Raw genomic sequence first — 22899 nt, 5'->3', positions numbered from 1 at the left:
TCCTCTGTCTCTGCAGTTATCGTCCAGTCTCTGAAAGATGTGCCCTCTCTGTCCGACGACAGCATCATCTTCAATGCTGATAGGCTGGCTTTGGGGAAGGTAGGCGGGCCAACAGAACGCCGGATCTCTATTTGACAAAAGGGCCGCCTGTCTGGCATCTCTCTTTGTAGCTTAATCTCTTCTTTCTTTCCCTTTTAATCACAACTCTGATCAACACACGAGACTAAGATGATGTTTTTCCCTATTGTGTTTTTTTTATATGATATATTTTTTATTTGATTAACAGAGCATGTGGACTTGGGCATAAGGGAAATTAATAATCCATCCAGATACAAAAACATTTCGGCAAATTACCCAAAAGCAGTTTGCCAAATCTTCTCCCCCCTTACTCATCAGAAGTATTTGCACCTTACTCATCAGAAGTATTTGCACCTTACTCATCAGAAGTATTTGCACCTTACTCATCAGAAGTATTTGCACCTTACTCATCAGAAGTATTTGCACCTTACTCATCAGAAGTATTTGCACCTTACTCATCAGAAGTATTTGCACCTTACTCATCAGAAGTATTTGCACCTTACTCATCAGAAGTATTTGCATGCACAACACATTTGTTGAGACAAGATGTGATGAGCAACAACAGAAGAAATCAATCCACAAGCTATTAATGCTAGGCTGTGAAAAATGCTATCTTATCTGTAAAGGGGAGACTCGTGGGTACCCATTGAACCAATTTTCATTCAGATAAATTGAGCTGAGAGGTCAAGGGGCCAGTTTGAAATAGTTTTCCCTCGCCAAAATTTAACCTACATTTAGAGTGTTATTTAGCATAATTATGCTTGGTAGCAATGGATTCCTTCTTAGGTCTTCTAGTTTCTTCTGATAACAGGATCTCCACTGTAGCTTTAAAAATGACCCTGCTACAGATAGATACCGATATATCGCTCGGGCTCTAATTTGTACATATAGCTCCTTACAGTAACCTGGAGCACTTTCCTCTTTTGAGATTAGTTTGAGAGAGTGAGATAGGCTCCTGTAACCAGGTGCCGTTTTGGAGAAAATGTAAGCTTAGTTCTTAATTGTCAATGTTTTGTTTTGAATATATGCTTAATTTCCTATTAAAGAAAGGTTGCAAAAATGTCTGTCTATACTATCAATTCTAGTTCTTAGAAAGAAAGAAATTCAGGAATGGGAATAGGCAGGTCAGACTTTTACAAAATCTGAATTGGTCAGTGCATCTCCAGAACAGACATGATATACCAATAATCCATTCGGAACATCACACTTGTGTGAATTGAAGTTACCGTATTCAGTTTTTGTTTTCCGTATGTTTGAGCTGTTCTTACAAAGGTCTACATGTTAAAAAGATGTCCTTTATATACTGTATATTGTCTTTTTTGTGTGTGCCAGGTGTTTGAGGTGTTTGGTCCGGTGTCCTGTCCGCTCTATGTCCTTTGTTTTAACTCCGCTGAGCAGATTAGCAACAAAGAGATCACAGTGGGACAGACTGTTTTCTACACACCGGGCAGCAAAGAGTACACTGGATACATACTCACACAACAGCTTAAACTGTGAGTACACACGCGTGCACGCGCGCACACACACACACACACACACACACACACAGTTGCTGCAGTGCATAGTTACTAGGGTTAGACCAGTAGTTCTCAAAGTTTTCTGTCATGCCCCATTTTGGAGGAGGAAACATGTTCATGCCCCACCGCCCCAACAAAATTGTAACAAAATGGTCCAAGTTTAACTTTCATTGAAATAACATCAAGATCATGACCGTTTTTTTCCATTTTCTTTCAATAATGTTGTCCAAATAAAAACAACAACAACTTCCATGTCAACTTTATATACGACTTTTTGTGACATGTTGTGACTTGATTGCTCCATCTGTGCTTTTTCAAAAAATAAAAATATAATAATAATAATAAAAAGAAAAATAATAAAAAGAAAAATCAAACTGAAATTGCAATTGCAATCACTTTGCTTGAACGATAACAAAGTTAACTAGAGAGTCTAGTCTCTCATCTCCAACAGCGTTCACTGTGAATCTCAGAGCAAGATGACGTCATTTTCTTCTTGCCTGGTTTTGGTTGATGACAGTCTTCTTGTTTGTCTCAGAAGCATCATCTGCTTTTCTTTTTGCCGCTGTCACATGTCTCTTCATTGTGACTATATATGTATATATTTGGGCTGTGAATCTTCACTGGCCTCACGATTCCATTTGATTACGATTCAGAGGGCTACAATTCGATTCAATTACGATTATCGATGCATCTCGATGCATCACTTTTTCCGCAATACATGATTTATTTTTTCTCACTTTATTTTTTCTCACTGTGTCGCTACTTTTAAAATAAAAGTGCAGTTAGAATTGCATTGTATTATGATCCATAATTAAAATAAACAACTGCATGTACTTCCATTATATTTTATTTGATTATTATTATTTCTTATTATTATTTTTTTTTTTTATATTCGATTTTTGACATTTGTGAATCGATGCAGAATCGTGCACGTCCGCATCGCGATGCATCTTATAATCGATTATTTTTGACACCCCTAATTGTGACTGCACACTAACTGTTACACTCGAGTCGTTACACTGCACACTAACTGTTACACTCGAGTCGTTACACTGCACACTAACTGTTACACTCGAGTCATTACACTGCACACTAACTGTTACACTCGAGTCGTTACACTGCACACTAACTGTTACACTCGAGTCGTTACACTGCACACTAACTGTTACACTCGAGTCGTTACACTGCACACTAACTGTTACACTCGAGTCGTTACACTGCACACTAACTGTTACACTCGAGTTGTTACACTGCACACTAACTGTTACACTCGAGTCGTTACACTGCACACTAACTGTTACACTCGAGTCGTTACACTGCACACTAACTGTTACACTCGAGTCGTTACACTGCACACTAACTGTTACACTCGAGTTGTTACACTGCACACTAACTGTTACACTCGAGTTGTTACACTGCACACTAACTGTTACACTCGAGTTGTTACACTGCACACTAACTGTTACACTCGAGTCGTTACACTGCACGCTAACTGTTACACTCGAGTTGTTACACTGCACGCTAACTGTTACACTCGAGTCGTTACACTGCACACTAACTGTTACACTTGAGTCATTACACTGTTACACTGCACACTAACTGTTACACTCGTTACACTGCACACTAACTGTTACACTCGTTACACTGCACATTAACTGTTTATTGTTTATTGTGGATCCCCATAAGTCTACAACAAAGGTGAGACTACTCTTCCTGGGGTCCAAACACGTAAAATACAAACATAAAAGTCCAAAAGCATTGAAGTATAAACAACACAACAAACATAAATAAAAACAAACAAAAAACAAGTGAGTCAAGGCTCACTCAATATTCATGTCAATTAAATATTAACAGTATCAACTCTTCTCATAAACAAAAAGAAATGTATCGGTCTTCCTGAGTAATTGCACCAGCAAAAACACTTATCCTGACCTTATTTTTACCATACTCACAAGAAACCATCATATTATAATTGAAATACTTGATTACAATATATAATACATACCGTAATACAAATGCCTTACATGTTGCACAATTAACAAATCAGTAAATCAAAGACCAAAATCTATCTTATTATTCATAACTGCAATTTTAAACTTTTTTTTCAACATAAATGTATTCCTTACCATAGTTATATTTCTCGGTATTCTATTCCAGTAAGCAACTGCTCTATACATTACTGTTACACTCCACTCTGTCTGAAATGAAGGAACGTGAAGTCACTATGGAAGTGGGGTTACTTATTCCTCCGCGTGAAAATAAGTCTGTTTTTTTACGGAAAAAAACCTACTAAAATTCTCTGGTTCCAACTTCTTCCTCATCCTCAGTCTCATCCTATCCCATAATAACCCCGGAGGGTCGTTGGGGCACCACATGCTCTCTCCATCTTTCTCTGTCCTCGGCAGCTCTCACTGTTTCACCGACTTTTAAGTTTGAAAACTCTGTAAAACTCCAGCTTCTGAAATGTGATTATTTTCTGGTTTCTTTAGTCGTCTATGACAGTAAAGTGAATCTCTTTGGGTTGTGAACTGTTGGTCAGGACAAAACAAGACATATGAGGACGTCATCTTGGGCTTTGGGGGAAAAGTGATCAACATTTTTCACCATTTTGTGACATTTTATAGTGCAAACAATTAATCAGATTCATTTATGAAAAGAATCATTAGTTGCAGCCCTACTTTTTACATCTAGAAGTAATTTGTTTTTACACTTTTTTCTTCAGTTTAAAGGGATCGGATGCATCTTGGAAGAATGACCAAGAGCCGCCACCAGAGGTACTTTAGATTACATCTCTCTCCTCTCTTTACAGGCTTTAGATGTCTCTCTCTCTCTCCTCTCTCTCCTCTCTACAGGTTTTAGATTACATCTCTCTCCTCTCTCTACAGGCTTTAGATTACTCTCTCTCTCTCCTCTCTCTACAGGCTTTAGATGTCTCTCTCTCTCTCTCTCTCTCCTCTCTACAGGTTTTAGATTACATCTCTCTCCTCTCTCTACAGGCTTTAGATGTCTCTCTCTCTCTCCTCTCGCTACAGGCTTTAGATGTCTCTCTCTCCTCTCTCTACAGGCTTTAGATTACTCTCTCTCTCCTCTCTACAGGCTTTAGATTACTCTCTCTCCTCTCTCTACAGGCTTTAGATTACTCTCTCTCCTCTCTACAGTCTTTAGATGTCTCTCTCTCTCCTCTCTACAGTCTTTAGATGTCTCTCTCTCCTCTCTCTGCAGGCTTTAGATTACTCTCTCTCTCTCTCCTCTCTACAGTCTTTAGATGTCTCTCTCTCCTCTCTCTGCAGGCTTTAGATTACTCTCTCTCTCCTCTCTACAGTCTTTAGATGTCTCTCTCTCCTCTCTCTGCAGGCTTTAGATTACTCTCTCTCTCTCCTCTCTACAGGCTTTAGATTACTCTCTCTCCTCTCTCTACAGGCTTTAGATTACTCTCTCTCTCCTCTCTACAGGCTTTAGATGTCTCTCTCTCCTCTCTCTGCAGGCTTTAGATTACTCTCTCTCTCTCCTCTCTACAGTCTTTAGATGTCTCTCTCTCCTCTCTCTACAGTATTTAGATTACTCTCTCTCCTCTCTACAGGCTTTAGATTACTCTCTCTCCTCTCTACAGGCTTTAGATTACTCTCTCTCCTCTCTCTACAGGCTTTAGATTACTCTCTCTCTCCTCTCTACAGGCTTTAGATGTCTCTCTCTCCTCTCTCTACAGGCTTTAGATTACTCTCTCTCCTCTCTCTACAGGCTTTAGATTACTCTCTCTCTCCTCTCTACAGGCTTTAGATTACTCTCTCTCCTCTCTACAGGCTTTAGATTACTCTCTCTCCTCTCTCTACAGGCTTTAGATTACTCTCTCTCTCCTCTCTACAGGCTTTAGATGTCTCTCTCTCCTCTCTCTACAGTCTTTAGATGTCTCTCTCTCCTCTCTCTACAGGCTTTAGATTACTCTCTCTCCTCTCTCTACAGGCTTTAGATTACTCTCTCTCTCCTCTCTACAGGCTTTAGATTACTCTCTCTCCTCTCTACAGGCTTTAGATTACTCTCTCTCCTCTCTCTACAGGCTTTAGATTACTCTCTCTCTCCTCTCTACAGGCTTTAGATGTCTCTCTCTCCTCTCTCTGCAGGCTTTAGATTACTCTCTCTCTACAGGCTTTAGATTACTCTCTCTCCTCTACAGGCTTTAGATTACTCTCTCTCCTCTCTCTACAGGCTTTAGATTACTCTCTCTCTCCTCTCTACAGGCTTTAGATGTCTCTCTCTCCTCTCTCTGCAGGCTTTAGATTACTCTCTCTCTACAGGCTTTAGATTACTCTCTCTCTCCTCTCTACAGGCTTTAGATTACTCTCTCCTCTCTACAGGCTTTAGATGTCTCTCTCTCCTCTCTCTACAGGCTTTAGATTACTCTCTCTCTCCTCTCTACAGGCTTTAGATGTCTCTCTCTCCTCTCTCTACAGTCTTTAGATGTCTCTCTCTCCTCTCTCTACAGGCTTTAGATTACTCTCTCTCCTCTCTCTACAGGCTTTAGATTACTCTCTCTCTCCTCTCTACAGGCTTTAGATTACTCTCTCTCCTCTCTACAGGCTTTAGATTACTCTCTCTCCTCTCTCTACAGGCTTTAGATTACTCTCTCTCTCCTCTCTACAGGCTTTAGATGTCTCTCTCTCCTCTCTCTGCAGGCTTTAGATTACTCTCTCTCTACAGGCTTTAGATTACTCTCTCTCCTCTACAGGCTTTAGATTACTCTCTCTCCTCTCTCTACAGGCTTTAGATTACTCTCTCTCTCCTCTCTACAGGCTTTAGATGTCTCTCTCTCCTCTCTCTGCAGGCTTTAGATTACTCTCTCTCTACAGGCTTTAGATTACTCTCTCTCTCCTCTCTACAGGCTTTAGATTACTCTCTCCTCTCTACAGGCTTTAGATGTCTCTCTCTCCTCTCTCTGCAGGCTTTAGATTACTATCTCTCTCTCTCTCCTCTCTACAGGCTTTAGATGTCTCTCTCTCCTCTCTCTGCAGGCTTTAGATTACTATCTCTCTCTCTCTCCTCTCTACAGTCTTTACATGTCTCTCTCTCCTCTCTCTACAGGCTTTAGATTACTCTCTCTCTCCTCTCTACAGGCTTTAGATTACTCTCTCCTCTCTCTACAGGCTTTAGATTACTCTCTCCTCTCTACAGGCTTTAGATGTCTCTCTCTCCTCTCTCTGCAGGCTTTAGATTACTATCTCTCTCTCTCTCCTCTCTACAGTCTTTACATGTCTCTCTCTCCTCTCTCTACAGGCTTTAGATTACTCTCTCTCTCCTCTCTACAGGCTTTAGATTACTCTCTCCTCTCTCTACAGGCTTTAGATTACTCTCTCCTCTCTACAGGCTTTAGATGTCTCTCTCTCCTCTCTCTACAGGCTTTAGATTACTCTCTCCTCTCTACAGGCTTTAGATGTCTCTCTCTCCTCTCTCTGCAGGCTTTAGATTACTATCTCTCTCTCTCTCCTCTCTACAGGCTTTAGATGTCTCTCTCTCCTCTCTCTGCAGGCTTTAGATTACTATCTCTCTCTCTCCTCTCTACAGTCTTTACATGTCTCTCTCCTCTCTCTACAGTCTTTACATGTCTCTCTCTCCTCTCTCTACAGTCTTTACATGTCTCTCTCTCCTCTCTACAGGCTTTAGATTACTCTCTCCTCTCTCTACAGGCTTTAGATTACTCTCTCCTCTCTACAGGCTTTAGATGTCTCTCTCTCCTCTCTCTACAGGCTTTAGATTACTCTCTCCTCTCTACAGGCTTTAGATGTCTCTCTCTCCTCTCTCTACAGTCTTTAGATGTCTCTCTCTCCTCTCTCTGCAGGCTTTAGATTACTCTCTCTCTCTCTCTCCTCTCTCTACAGTCTTTAGATTACTCTCTCTCCTCTCTCTACAGTCTTTAGATGTCTCTCTCTCCTCTCTCTACAGGCTGTAGATTTCAGCGATGACGAGCAAGAGCAGGAAGCAAAGAAGAAGAAGAAACATAATGCCAAGAAGAAGAGGGAGGCCTGGCACACAGAACATCAGAACATCACTGGTAGGCACACACACACACACACACACGGCAGCACACACACACACACACACACACACACACACACACACACACACGGCAGCACACACACACACACACACACACACACACACGGCAGCACACACACACACACACACACACACACACACACACACACACACACACACACACACACACACACAGAGAATAACAACATTGGTACATGCACACAAGGCCATAAACACAGAATTGGAAATGATAACCCCGCCCCCTTTCAGTTTTTCTTTTACAAAGAAAATGAAATGTGCATTCATGGCAAAGTTTGTGTTTTGCAGTTATACCTCCTGTATACTGTACAGTGTTACATACATACCCTCCTGTATACAGTTACCCTACCTCCTAATACAAATGATTATTTCATTGGATAAATGAAATAATCCTGATGAATGAAATGGATGGAAATGCAAATCAAAAGTGCCAATGGAAAAAGACTTCTAAAGCCCAATTTATGCTTTGTCTGCCGACACTTTTGAAACGGTCGCCGACAGAAATGAGGACTTGAGTCGACACTTTCAAGTGTGGGCGAGCAGTGTCTGCTACCTGGTGAAATGTCTAGTGTCGCTGACTACGTCACCATGTGTCGCGCAAGTCTGATTGGCTATATAGACGGCACGCGCTTGACTTCCTTGTTTTGGTTTTCACTCGATTGAAATGAATGAACGTGTCCCCGATATTTTTATCAGCCTGTCTTTGATGTATGACTTCGTGAAAATCACAAAGAACATTGTGACCAATTTCCCAGAGAGAGAGGAGGTGAGTTGTGTGGTTGTGTGTCGTTTATATGCGGCTGCAGCCAAGTACGTTACATCTTGCCTCCGAGGTGGTTTCACTGTGCGTTCCCTCTCTTCTCTTGGCTGTCTGCTTATAGCGTTCGAGTGTCATGTGACCGTTGAACCGAGGCGTACATTCACTGAAGTATAAATACAACACCATGAGCGACACTTTCTTTTTCGTCTGCGACCATGTGCTGAGCGACACTTTCTAATAAGTATAAATTAAGCTTTAGTGTCCCTTCAGGAGATCACATGAAAGGAGATGTTTCTGTCACACAAACTGTCAATATTGCTCCCCTTCTCTCTCTCTTTCATTCATTCTTTATATCTTCTTCTCTTTCCTTTATTTCCCCTCCAGACAACCCCGCACATGTTACCCACAATACCCTGCAGCAGCATCAGCAGCAGCAGCAGCAACAGCAGCAGCAGCAGCAGCAGCATCAACAGCAGCAGCAGCAGCAGCAGCATCAACAGCAGCAGCAGCAGCAGCAGCGTGATGTCAGGGGTTTCCCACCGAGGCACGCAGGGGCTCCCTTCAGGCACCAGGACCCCAGGCACCGACATGCACCGTTCAGACACGCACAGGCACCACCCCCACACCCACACCCACACATGCCTCCCATGTACCACCTGCCTCCTCCCTGCCCCTACCCTCCCCCGTTTGCACCCCCCAACTTCCCCCTCTACCCTCCCCCTCCTCTCCTCCCTCCGCCTCCCCGTCATCCCTTCTGCCATCCCTCTCTCTCCACTCCCCTCTGGCACCTCCCCCCTCCTCCCCCACCACCTCCTCAGTGACACCCAAAATGCGCTCATCACTTGTTACATGTACACCCACTTACCAGCATTCATACTGGCAAGTTGTTTTGTTGTTGGTTAGAGGAATACAGCTTTTGGTAGATCACCCTGTCTGTCAAGGTGGCTGTTTAGTGATGAGAACATGGCCACCAAAATCATCAGTGTGTAAGGTAAGTTGGTGGCCCTGGTACACCATGCTAACATTTTAGCGTAAGCTATGTTGAGCGATAGTTGGCTCCATGCTAACACTTAAGCATACAGGGCCTCAAATTCACTTTTCAAACTAGGGGGGAATTCCCCCCTTATGTTCTTTAGATAGGGGTGATTTATACACTTTGAGGGGGATTTTTTTCAGCCAGTACGATAACCGACATCTCTGCTTCTCCTGTCCAATAAGCGATAATAATTTCATATTTTTGTATTTAAAAAAGGAAGTTCTTAACCTGTACTTGATGCACACCTGAGTCTAAATTACAATGGCTTTTGTTATTGTGTTTTATCTGCAGACTAAGCAGCCATAGGTTTTCAATTCTATCAAAGCCTTTATTTTTGGTATTGAGTGATACACTTGACTAAAACACTCGCATTATATCAGAAGTGTTCATGTTATATCAGAAGTAACCCCCCAAAATAATCTCACGACCCCCAGGTTGAGAACCACTGTTCTAGTCTATCTAGAACCACTGTTCTAGTCTATCGCACAAGCATGTTTTCTGCTTTAGACCCGCAGCCTGCTTCCAGGCAGTCAGACGACACACGAACAAAAGGACCCGTTTGAAAATGTTTTTCCCTTGCCAAAATGTTGCTTATATTTGGAGCATTGTGTAGTAGGGACGGGCAATGAATTTCTAATTTTCGACTTAAAAAATGAAATATAAATCGACTTTTATTATTGAAAGTCGATTCATGGGACTGATTATGGACCAACACCCCCCAAATTTGGTGTGTTCCTCTTTAAACAAAAAAATCAGTAGAATTATAAGCAGTCCCAAGTGATACTGTATATATGGTTGGTTGATGGTTTGTTTTTCTTTGTATTTTTTTTTTATCAGAAGCTTTGTAAATGAACATGTCTACATTTGTGCTGATTGATGGGCTGATCCAGTCTCAAATAAATCTTTATTTTGGAATTTGTTGTCGTATGTCCACAGCATAATTTATGCAGTGTCACCCTGGTACTTATGGGAATTGATACGATTTGATTCATATCATTCTTTATCGATTCCCGATCAACTTTCTGTGTGTGTGACATTCACAGTGGAGAATGTCATTGTCTAATAACATTTAAACATGATGCTCCTTTTATTACAAGGATATATAGTAACATATATATATATATATAGCAAAGCTTAAAAAAAATTGTGTGTGTATATATATATAGCAAAGCTTAAAAAAGTGTGTATAGATGGTTTTCACCAACTGCAACCCCACAGCACTTCCTTTTTCTCAGCTTCTTCTGTGTTTTATGGCGGTTGGCATCCTTAAATGTTGCATTACTGCCACCTGAATTGTATCAGCTTCACAGTGCTAACTATTGACAGTGTCCACTTTCTCAGCTATTCAGGGGAAAACACTGACATAGCCTACTTCTATTTTTTATTTTTGCTATGTAAACGTTTAAATGTAAAGATAGGCCTATGTGTGCAATAACGTACTGATAGTCAGCTTACTCTGTAACATGTAGCTTTTATTAGCCTCTCAGGCTAGCTCCGGGACGCAATCTTTTTTTTCCCATGATGGCGAAGGCTAGGCGAAGGCATGACCCGCCCCTCTCTGCCTCTAATTGGCTGACTGCACTCGCCTCGCCTGCTTCCCAGGCGAGCCAGAAGTCATCTCAAACGAGCCATTATAGCCTATACTTTCATTCAATGTCACATTGCTGCCTCACTGCACTGGTCGGATGGGGGATTACATCAGAATGGCACTATTTTCCACAGGAGCACTTCTGCCCAAGTATGCCTTGTTACTGCTGCTGTGTTTTGTGTATTTGTTCGACTCCTTGCAAAAAAATAAATTAGTTGCCGCATTTTCAGGATGGGAGATATATTTTAGTGTTAAAAAAAAAAAAAAAATGCCTGGCTCCAGCGCCCCCCCTAGTGGCGACGCCCCTTGAAGCTTACCCCTTTACCCTTATGGGCGGACCTGTCCACTACACAACACTGTATTTACGTAGGCTACTTTACATATTTGCGGGAATGAGAGGGATCTCACACTTGTACTGATGTCCAGCATGACTGGTGACGAGGGAAACATGAGTTTGTTTACTGCGTCGCGCCATGCACCGGGTCTGCCTGGTGCGCGGGGTTCTGGAGGGGGGTCTCGGGCGGGGGTGTGGGACCCGGGCAGGGTGAGGGGCAGGGCGGGTGGTGGCAGCCTGGAGGTTGGGGTGGCTGGCCTGGGTGTCTGTGCCCAGCGGGGTGGTGCTGCTGGCGGCGCTCTCCTCTCCTCTCCTCCCCCCTCCTCTCCTCCTCTCCTCTCCTCTCCTCTCCCCCTCCTCTCCTCTTCTCCTCTCCTCTCCCCCTCTTCTCCTCTCCCCCTCTCCTCTCCTCTCCCCCTCCCCCCTCCTCTCCTCCCCTCTCCACTCTCCCCTCCTCTTCTCCTCTCCCCTTCCCCCCTCCCCCTCTCCTCTCCCCTCCTCTCTTCTCCCCCTCTCTCCCATCCTCCCCCTCTGCTCTCGTCTCCCCCCTCCTCTCCTCCCCCCTCTCCTCTCCCCCTCTACTCTACTCTCCTCTCCCCTCCCCCTCTCTTCTCTCCTCCTCTCCCCTCCCCTCCCCTCCTCTTCTCCCCCTCTCCTCTCCTCTTCTCCCCCTCTCTCTCCTCCTCTCCTCTCCTCCCCTTTCCCCTCTCTCCTCTCCTCTCCCCCTCTCCCCTCCTCCCCCTCTCTCCTCTCCCCCTCTCCCGTCCTCTCCTCTCCTCCTCTCCTCTCCTCTCCTCCTCTTCTCCCCCTCCCCTCTCTCCTCTCCTCTCCTCTCCTCTTCTCTCTGCGTCCACCCCCGTCTGCGGTCGCCTTTTATACACGGTAGCAAACAGCACAGGACAACGCGATTGGCTGGCTCAGATTTGAACAGATCTCAGCCAATCGCGTTATCCTGTGATGACGTAATGTCCTGTGCCCCATGACCGGATAGACCATATATGGACTTCCCCCCATCCGTCAGATTCCTCTGCAATGCCTACCCCGTGCAATCCATAAAGGTACATGGACGTTACTCTGCAGAAACTACAGTAACAAAATCACGAATTGCTCTGTGTTTGTCTAGTTAACGCGTTAATGTTAGCTAACGGCTAACATTCGCTAGTTAGCCAACCAACCAGCAGCTAACATTAGCTAGCTAGCTAGCTTACCGGAAGCGATATTTTTTTCGGATGATGGCGAAGGCATAACCCGCCCCTGGCCCTCTCTGCCTCTGATTAGTGGCAGCGTTATAAACCATAGATATGACTATATTAAAAACATAAACACACTGGCGTCTTTCATGCAGGCTAGCAAGCGTAACCCACTGAGTCTGACGGTCTGACCACAGACTGTAGAAAGAGATGTAATGCAGGATAGCCAAGCGAATGTGTTTGGATGGAAGTTTGACGCTAGGCCAATCAGAGGCAGAGAGGGGCGGGTTATGCCTTCGCCATCATACGAAAGAAAATATCGCCTCCGGGACAACAACGCTTCCTACCCAGCCTGTGCACGTCTTTCCGACAGGGGTGGTTGTTATGGCAACTATCAACAACAACAACAACAACAACAACTACTACTAACTACTACAAGACATAAAGACCGAAATAGGCTACCTTGTTAATGTGTCTGTCGGAGACACGGCCTAACGTTAACATTTAATATGAGCCGAATATCAGCCTGCGCTCAGCTATGTATACAGGAAGTAAACCGGATATTCAGGTGGGTTGTGACGGTTGTTATTGTTGTCAAGTTAAAACTGTCTATATATATATATATATATATAGAGCAAAGCTTTTGCACAAGTTCAATGAAGCAGCAATTAGATCTACGGTAGTTGGGCTCACTTCCATGCACACCAATGTTATAGTTTTGCATTTTTTATTGGTCTTTATGGTCCAGGGTGAAAAAAAAACACGGAATTCTCCGCTTTAACAGTATTTTCCCTTTACCTTCAATTCAATATTCAATATCCCCGCCCCCCCAATATATACATTTTATATTATATATAATTTCATATTTTCAATATTTTTACTTTCCCATTATATTTTCCCTTTTGTATTGTTAAACTCAATTTATACACTTTTGAAACCGTCGCCAACAGAAATTAGGTCTTTGTCGACACTTTTAAAGGAGAATTTCGTTTTTTTTTTTAACCTGGAGCCCTCTCCTCACATTAATTATTATCTGACGACTCACCCAGTGTCCTAGGCGTTGTTTTGAGATCAATAGTGTCCAAGCCAGTCCTAGAATGGAGCTCCTTCGGGGCCACATGGCAGCGTGCTGTTCCTCCATGTAAATAGACAGTTTGCCTCCATGTAAATAGACAGTTTTATTCCCGTTTTCTACCCATATCTCATTATATGATCCCTAAAGAAACATCAGACTGCTATTCACCCCCGGGCTATTTCAGTAGTCTTTACAGGGATCTCATTTCCTCATTCGGGGTGAGTTTCACCAACTATTGATCTCAAAACAACGCCTAGGACGCTCCAAATCGCTGCGGAGAACACTGGGTGAGTCGTCAGATAATAATTAATGTGTGAGGAGAGGGCTCCAGGTTAAAAAAAAAACGAAATTCTCCTTTAAGTGTCGCTGAGAAGGGTCTCCTACCAAGTGAAATTTGTAATGTCGCTGAATACGTCACATAGTGTCGCGCAAGTGTGATTGGCTAGATAGACGAGCACGCGCGGTTGACTTACTTGCTTTGGTTTTCGCTGTATTGAAATGAATATGAAAACGTGTCCCCGCTATTTTTATGGGCCTGTCCTGGATGTATCACAAAGGACACCGTCACCAACTTCCCAGAGAGAGAGGAGGTGAGTTGTGACACTGTGGTTGTGCTGCAGCCAACGTTACATCTTGCAGGGACAGCGCGGTTTACTCGTTTGTTAACCGTTTCCATTATGTTGAAATCTGTTGAAGTACAGTTTCACTGTAGCGATGTTATTACTGCACATCAAACACAACACACACCTCAAACACAACACACACCTCTAGCCTACACACATCAAACACAACACACACCTCAAACACAACACACACCTCTAGACTACACACATCAAACACAACACACACCTCTAGCCTACACACATCAAACACAACACACACCTCAAACACAACACACACCTCTAGACTACACACATCAAACACAACACACACCTCTAGCCTACACACATCAAACAACACACACCTCTAGGCTACAGTGGAGAGCTGCTTCATCATGGCTGTGTTTTTCCGCTCAGGAGAATCTGAAACTGCCGTCTATGAAGAATTCCCCAAGGCTGAAGCTGAGCAGACTGCTTCAGACGCTCCAAAGACAAGTAGGACATCAGATGACTTATGGAGTCATTTTCAGTTGCATTTACTCAGCGTTGCATTGGTTTTGTTTATAGCACATTCTGGCATTATGAGTAGGCTGCTATTAGAAATATTATGCATGTTATTATATCTTAGTGGCTTTACAGGTTAGTTCTAGCTTTCACTATACAAGTCAAGTCTGGTCACCAGAATAAAATGTCTGCAATGTACATTTCTGCAATCTATATGTAGAATATCATGTTTCTGAACCAAAATGTTTCATATCACGATACGTGTATAACAACGTTCTACACATTGGTTTTGTTTCATATCTATGTTGAGATTGTACGTATCTGTGGATTGCAGATATACAATGCCAACATTTTATCCTGGCGATTGGGTTGCTGTTCTATAAGAAAGTGTCTGTATGAATATTATGTAGAATTCCATATGTGCGTATGTTCTTTTATTTGCTCTGTGTGCACGTGCATGTGTGTGTGTGTGTGTGTGTGTGTGTGTGTGTGTGCGTGCGTGTGTGGTCCACAGAGTGTCGACACTTCAGCGTGGTTCTGCTGAGCTTCGGGCTGCTGTGTGTTCTTCAAGCTGTTCTCAACATCTCTCTGAGACTTGCTCTGAGTGAGTCCAACGACTAACATCACTTTACCAAACTGACTGACAGCTGAACCTGCTGCATAGAGATGGCGACTCCTTACATTGATATCATCTGGTAGTGATGCAAAAAAAAATCCACGAAGGACACGCTAATGTGCAATAAATAAAGTGAACAGATATTATAGTAACTATCTGGACTGTTAGTAATTACTGTAAAAAAAAACAGGCCTAAATGAGAAAATAAGACAATGAGAATCAAAAGGCTTTAATAACCCTAAAATACTCATATATACATTATATATATTATTATATATATATACATATATATATATAATATATATATGTATGTATGTATGTATATGTACATATATATATATATATATATATATATATATATATATATATATATATATATATATATATATATATATATATATATATATATATATATATATATATACAGTGTATATATATGTGTATAAAATATATAGAATGGCGACTTCTACTTTTTTTTATTTAAAATGTTTATTTGACGATCAACTCCTTGAGATGTAACTCGCCTTCCAGGAATAACGTTAATGTCCGCGGGTCTTACCCTGGACATTCCAGGCCATCAGGCAGCACATCTGCCTTGGCTTTCAAACAGCACTACACGCGGAGGCAGCCAGTTCCTCGGTTCTCTGCGGATCCCACTCGTGTAGCGCCACAAAACGCTGAATCCCACTGGATTTGGGGGCAGAACACGCCAGGATAAAAATAGGATTTTTAAGTCTCCCTGACAACTTCGGTTTGATTGGCATCAGCAGAAACGATAATTGGTTTTGAACTGCGACGTGAAAACAGGGCATCTGAAATGTTTGTATTTATGTCTTGTCAAAAGCTTACTTTCCGACACACAGCGGCTCATATGCTTATTATATCATAGAGAGAACATAAATTAGCAATGTAACGTACCTCCGTGCTGCTGACAGCTTGCTCTGTTTGCTGTCCGTCACAGAGATAGCAGCTCCTGCCGTATCTCCCGCCGCTGTTTGTAATCCATATGACGTTATTCCATATGGGCGGCAATTGAATTCAAATGAATCGTCCATAATCTTGAAATCAGATAATATCTGCTACGCAAGGCTTAGCTACACAACAAACTGAGTGAACTATGACCTCTCCTGGATGTGCTTCTCGTCTTCTTCTGTGCTTCTCTTCTTCTTCTGTTACCAAACAGAAGACATCATCACACTTAGTTACTTACCTAATGTCTTCACAGGAAATTCCGGGTGTTTACATTTCACTCCCCATTTCACTTTTAGCCTCTTTTAATCAATGCAGGCAAACATTTTGCAAGCTATCCTTACTAAATCACTTGTCCCTGCCCCTGCCTACCAGGCCCAACAGATGCAGCTTCAGGCCCAGGACCACTGACTCTACCTAGCCCTACCCCAACCAATGAACCAGCCCTACTCGCAACTACCCCAACCAATCAACCAGCCCTACTCACAACTACCCCAACCAATCAACCAGCCCTACTCACAACTACTCCTACCAATCAACCAGCCCTACTCACAACTACTCCTACCAATCAACCAGCCCTACTCACAACTGAAGGAGGTGAGCAGCATCGTGTTGAATGATATGTCAGTTGGCATAATTGCAGGGGGTCCATGGGAATTATTTGTATTATTATTATGGAATAGATAGATAGATACTGTAGATAGATAGATAGATAGATAGATAGATAGATAGATAGATAGATAGATAGATAGATAGATAGATAGATAGATAGATAGATAATATTGTACTGTAGTGTATTGTGTTGTGTTGTATGTCGTGTGCGCCATGATGTGGCCAGTGGTGGAAATATGGGGGGGGGGGGGGGGGGGGGATTTGGAAATGCCACGAACAGAGTTCCCAGAGTGTAAACGTTGAGAGGGAACGGCATTCCTCCTCAGGTCCCCCTTAAAAAATGTCTTGCAATGCAGTGGAGAGCAGAGCAGTGGAGAGGGGGGCAGTGGAGAGCAGAGCAGTGGAGAGCAGAGCAGTGGAGAGCAGAGCAGTGGAGAGCAGAGCAGAGGAGAGCAGAGCAGAGGAGAGCAGAGGAGAGCAGAGCAGTGGAGAGCAGAGCAGAGGAGAGCAGAGCAGAGGAGAGCAGAGCAGAGGAGAGCAGAGCAGTGGAGAGCAGAGCAGTGGAGAGGGGGCAGTGGAGAGCAGAGCAGTGGAGAGCAGAGCAGAGGAGAGCAGAGCAGTGGAGAGCAGAGCAGTGGAGAGCAGAGCAGTGGAGAGCAGAGCAGTGGAGAGCAGATCAGTGGAGAGCAGAGCAGTGGAGAGGGGGGCAGTGGAGAGCAGAGCAGTGGAGAGGGGGGCAGTATGAAAGGAGCAGAGAAATATCAAGTCTGTCATGAATAAAATCAAGGGGAAATAATCAGTAGAGCTCGGCAATCTTATGTAAGTAACTTTTGCAATATTTTAGATTTTTAGGTATCTGTATATGGTTTAATCATTAAACCATATACAGATACCTATTTTGTATTGATTTGACTCATTAAACTTGAATGAGTCAAATCAATAAAAAAGACAGTCAAGCATTCAGAAACAATATTGGCCGGGGGGGGCGGGCCGCGCTGCATCCGGAGGACCCCCATCCTGCATAAGTAGGGTTCCCAGAATGAAACCTGGCCATTTCCACCACTGGCTGTGGCGTGTTGCATCATGACATGTTGTGTTATATTGGCTCAGAGGAAACACAGAGAGAGCGTTGCCCAAACACTTGGCGGAGGTTTGGCTCCAGCTGTTACTTCATCTCTTCAGAGAGGAGGAACTGGGACCAGAGCCGACAGGCCTGTCGACAGGACAAAGCTGACCTGGTCATCATAAACAGCAGAGAGGAACAGGTACTTTTGATGTCAAATCATCGTTATTCAGTTAAAGTCGTAGAGTAACGGGAATAAAACACATGAGTATAGGACATTAAGCTCAAAGAATTAGATCTTGATGTAAAACGTTTGTTCCCAAAAATGATATATATATATACACCCTAAAAGAGAGAACTGAGGCACATAAGGCTTTTACATAGAAGTTTGTTTTAAGAAGAGATTTAAAAGAATTATCCACATAAGAGATGAAGGCATCTGAGCACTACAGTAGGAAGCCAGAGAGCTGGAATCCAATTAAAATGTGCCTCCTTATTATAGGCTTAAATATGACCATGAGAAAAATGCAAATAAGTCAAAAGATGAAGATCTGTCTGTCATCTGAACCTGTTGTTTCCTAACATCTTGCTTCCTGACAGGACTTTCTCCAACCATTCATCGAGGCAGCGTGGGTTGGTATGACTGACAGGGATAAAGAAGGAACTTGGACATGGGTGGATGGAACATCAGTGAGAAGAGACATGTGAGACAAATTATGTTGGCCTAAAAAGTGGGCATATAATTATAAAAATGTGGGTTGTGTAAATAAATACATTGTTGAATCCAGTTTTAGGTTCATTAGAAATTAATTTAATATATGTTACACTTTCTGGTTTTGAAATGGCCGTCATTTCATTTATGGACAGTAGGCTACCACAGATAGTGATTCACTCTATAGTATCAACTGTATTGTATTATAGGGTATTTGCCACAATAATGCCTAATCATTTTTGAAACACAACATACTGTATCAATGTTAAAACATACATTATACAACAGTTAGTTCCGGCCGGGCAATTTGATTGGACAAGAGGGATCCTACCAGTGCCAATATTTCATGATAATGCACTGGCGCTTCACTGTGTGTAGATCACTCCGCTTCACAGCTGCCCTAATCAACAAAACGCTTCACAGCTGTAGAGTAGACAGTAGTAAAGTAGGCAGCCTGCAGTTAATTAGGCTACATTTTCGGCAAAGCAGAAAGCTGAGGGGACTATTTTTGTTGGCGGAGGAATAAATAGAGAAAGCATATATTTTCTCAGCTTTTTGTCATTTTTTTAATCAGCTTTGTTTAATAGAACTGTTGCATAAAAGCAATATCACACTCGAGGTCGTGCTGTTGTTGTCTAATATCGTCACTGCTGTGATGATCTTCGACCGAATCACAGCAGTGCCGATATTAGCCAACAACCGCACTCCCTCTCGTGTGATATTGCTTAATTAAAACACAAGACATTGACAACAGGTTCTGCATCTGCCATCTGACCTGTACCTGTCAAATTGCCTTATGTTGATTTGAATGGTTTCCCTTCTAATTCAGTCACTGTACAGTATGTGTTGCTCGGTGGTCAGGTTGCTGTGGGCACCTGGACAGCCTGATGATTCAGTCACTGTATCTGTTCCTCTCTGGTCAGGTTGCTGTGGGCACCTGGACAGCCTGATGACAGCCTTGGGGCAGAAGACTGTGGTGACATCCGTATGCAGCCTAGGTTCCGTGGTCTGAACGATAACGCATGTAGTGCCATCAACTCCTGGATCTGTGAGAAACCATTGTACACTTCATAATAACCGTCATTAGTAAATGTAAATTGATAGTTAACAGGCACTACGTGAGTATTTTTTACTACAGGGTGCCACGGAATGTCCCTAACATGGTGAGAGGGTGACTTTAGTAAAACACCCCAAAAAAAAAGACCTGGGCTTAATTTCAGACCCCTAGGACCAAATTGTTTAAAAAAAAATCCATGCCATGGACTAACAGGGTACACTTTAGTTTAATTTATGTTAGTTAATACCAGTAGTTATTTTACTGTTAATAAACAATAAAATGATAATGAATGATGTTTACATGCTGGTATTTTTCAACCATTACAAAGTATGATATAAACATCTGTTGTAACTTAATAATAGCCATTTTGGAGGTCAGAGGAGGTCAGCGGGGACACTGGGGACAGAGGGGACACGGGACACAGAGGAGGACAGATAAACAATATTTGGATGGCTATTATAACGTTGCAACTGATGTCTATAATACTTTGTAAATGGTTAATACATACTGTGCAAAGATTATTAGTTATTTCATTGTTTGAGAACGGTAAATTAACTAAGGTTTAATGAACTATCAATTTACAATTGATTAATTATGGTTATTATAAAGTCTTACCGATTTGACTAATGCGTTGTTTTGCGCTTTTACGCACAGACTCATCTTCTCAGCCTTAACCTGCTGTTAGCCTGCTGTTAGCCCTAGCCTGCTGTTAGCAATCCAAGTCTGATGTGTCTCGCTCATGATGCTGCTTATTGTGGAAAAGCACATTCCAGGAAATCCAGTAAATTCATGATGATGGAACATGTTTATGAAATACCTTTAAGTTTGTTACTTTTCATTATTTCATTGTAGTTTTGGCCTTTTGCTACTGAAGCACCTTGGGCGATGTGCCGGTAATATTACGTGTACAAGTGGTACAGCAATATGACGTTTAAGTATGACTTGCAATGTATTAGATACGCCAACATTCCCCAAGATTCTGCCTATCTGCCATATTCCCGATAGTAAAACGTGAATGTAGATGTCTTTCTCTCTGTGCGTGCAGGAGAAAGTGTGTTTCACCCATCACTGCTAGTGAGCTTAGCACTACAATGGCAGCAGTCTATGGTACAGCTGTCTACCCCGTTCATTTGCCAAAAATGCACATTCCAACAGCGCCAGAAACACACATGTACATGTTGTGACTTGTGTGCTCACCACACGATGGAATAATAATCCAAAGTTACGGGAAACGGTCATTTTCGAAGTAAATCCATAGCCAGAACTAATGTGGCCGAACCAAAGTTACTTCCGCGTTTGCCTGAGGCGCACACGCTGTGTGCAGTCATCATTCTTCCTGGTATGAACGGGGGTAGGCTCATGTACCAAATACTGCCATTGTAGTGCTAAGCTCACTAGCAGTGAGGGGTGAAACCATTGGGTGAAACACACTTTCTCCTGCACGCACAGAGGAGAGAAAGACATCGACATTCTAGTTTTACTATCGGGAATATGGCAAATCGGCGAATCTCCCAAAATGTTGGCGTATCCCTTTATTAAGAAAAAGAAAAAATCAAGTTACAAAAAAATAAAAACAAATTCCCATCACTTTGTCATACTGTGAATATACAAGATACAAGATACTTTTATTGCCACACAACCAGGTTGATGGTATTTAGTTTCAGTACAGATATATTATAGCTCTGAAAACATGAAACAGCACATGACAGGACATCGATACATTTAGACATTTTACACAATGACCACTTTCCCAACAATAAATACATAAATACTAGATACAAGACCAACAGACGTTTAGTTAAGGTGAGGGGGGAGAGGGAGTGGGGTGCTGAGGGAGTTCAGAGTCCGTATGGCTGAGGGGAAAAAACGGTCTTTGAAGCGGGTGGTTTTGGTGGGAATTGAACGGTAGCGTCTCCTTGAGGGCTGGAACAGGGGGTGGGCTGGGTGGGAGGGGTCCTTAATGATCTTACCAGCACGGGTGATGGTACGGGAGATATAGGTGGAGTCCAGAGTGGGGAGGTCACGACCAATGATTTGTGCTGCCTTTTAAATGACGCGCTGTAGTTTGGATTTGGAGAGTTGGTCAGCTGAACCATACCAGACAATGATTGATGAGGTGAGAATGATTTGAATGATGGCAGAGTACAAACGGAGCAGCAGGTGTTGTTTTACCCTGTACTTCCTCAGTTGTTTTACCCTGTACTTCCTCAGTTACCCTGTACTTCCTGTACTTCCTCAGTTGCCTGAGGAAGTACAGTCGCTGTTGGGCCTTCTTGATGATGGAGGTGATGATATGGGTGCCGAGGAATTTGAAGGAGTCTGTGAGAGTTATGGGTTGGTCAGATATTGTCAGTGAGGGTTTGGGTGTCTTTTTTGCAGTCCTGAAGTCTATGGCTATTTGGATGGTTTTGGAGGTGTTGAGCAGGAGGTTGTTATTAGAGCACCAGGTCACTGCTCTCTCCACTTCTCGCCGGTATGATGATTCCTTATTGTTTGTGATGAGGTCAAGGATGGTGGTGTCATCTGCGTATTTGAATGTTTTGACTGAGTTGTCCAGGGAGGTGAGTTGATTGGTGAATATGTTTGAAACCCAGCAAAATATTCTATTATTATAAAAATCTAGTGCTACAGCTGGCACCGTTTCTTTTATTGTGTTGTATTTATAGTTTTGCCAAAGAAATCAGGAACTCTGGTTACAGTCACAGGAGGCAGGCTCACAGTGCCTGCACACATGCACACAAAAACAACAACCTACCCCTGGAAGGGTACACACACACACACACACACACACACACACACACACACACACACACACACACACACACACACACACACACACACACACACACACACACACACCATGCACATGTCTAGTAGTGGCTAAAACGCGTGCGCAGCACACAACTGCACGCGCACACACACACACACACACACACACACACATCAAAAGTAAATAAATAAAATACATAAAAACAGTTTGTGTTTAAGAAAATGAGCATGCTGCATGACTTTCTGAGGGAGAAGCCGATATCTCTCCTTACTGAGTGTGTCCCCAGCTGTGGAGAGGAGGGCTGAACACAGAGGTCAGTGAGAGAAGAGGAAGTGTGCCCTTCTCACCACTAG

General features: G+C 42.9%; 2 protein-coding genes across 3 annotated transcripts in view; both read left to right on the top strand.

The window, feature by feature from the left end:
- The window catches only part of naf1 (nuclear assembly factor 1 homolog), a 14191-nt gene extending 3953 nt beyond the window's left edge, over positions 1 to 10238 (top strand). Inside the window, exons 5-9 of the mRNA XM_083655236.1 lie at positions 17 to 99; positions 1411 to 1571; positions 4318 to 4369; positions 7530 to 7638; positions 8806 to 10238. Of these exons, the coding sequence (XP_083511362.1) occupies positions 17 to 99; positions 1411 to 1571; positions 4318 to 4369; positions 7530 to 7638; positions 8806 to 9242 (842 nt within the window). The 3' untranslated portion in view covers positions 9243 to 10238. The remainder of the gene's footprint in view (positions 1 to 16; positions 100 to 1410; positions 1572 to 4317; positions 4370 to 7529; positions 7639 to 8805) is intronic.
- A 4271-nt stretch (positions 10239 to 14509) lies between these two features.
- Positions 14510 to 21345, top strand: LOC310793822 (uncharacterized protein). Of its 2 annotated transcripts, none has more exons than XM_083655716.1 (6): positions 14510 to 14738; positions 15262 to 15351; positions 16708 to 16929; positions 18127 to 18209; positions 18608 to 18711; positions 19643 to 21345. In XM_083655716.1, exons 1-6 carry the CDS (start codon positions 14639 to 14641, stop codon positions 19791 to 19793), a joined length of 750 nt encoding a protein of 249 aa, XP_083511842.1. In that variant the 5' UTR covers positions 14510 to 14638; the 3' UTR covers positions 19794 to 21345. The 2 variants fall into 2 exon arrangements, with proteins under 2 accessions (XP_083511842.1, XP_083511841.1); XM_083655715.1 differs by having other exon boundaries at positions 18055 to 18209.
- The last annotated feature ends 1554 nt before the right edge of the window (positions 21346 to 22899 follow it).

Source organism: Poromitra crassiceps (assembly GCF_964638095.1).
Source record: "Poromitra crassiceps genome assembly, chromosome: 19".
In the NCBI taxonomy this organism is placed as follows: domain Eukaryota; kingdom Metazoa; phylum Chordata; class Actinopteri; order Beryciformes; family Melamphaidae; genus Poromitra; species Poromitra crassiceps.
This window is presented reverse-complemented; position numbering and strand designations above follow the sequence as displayed.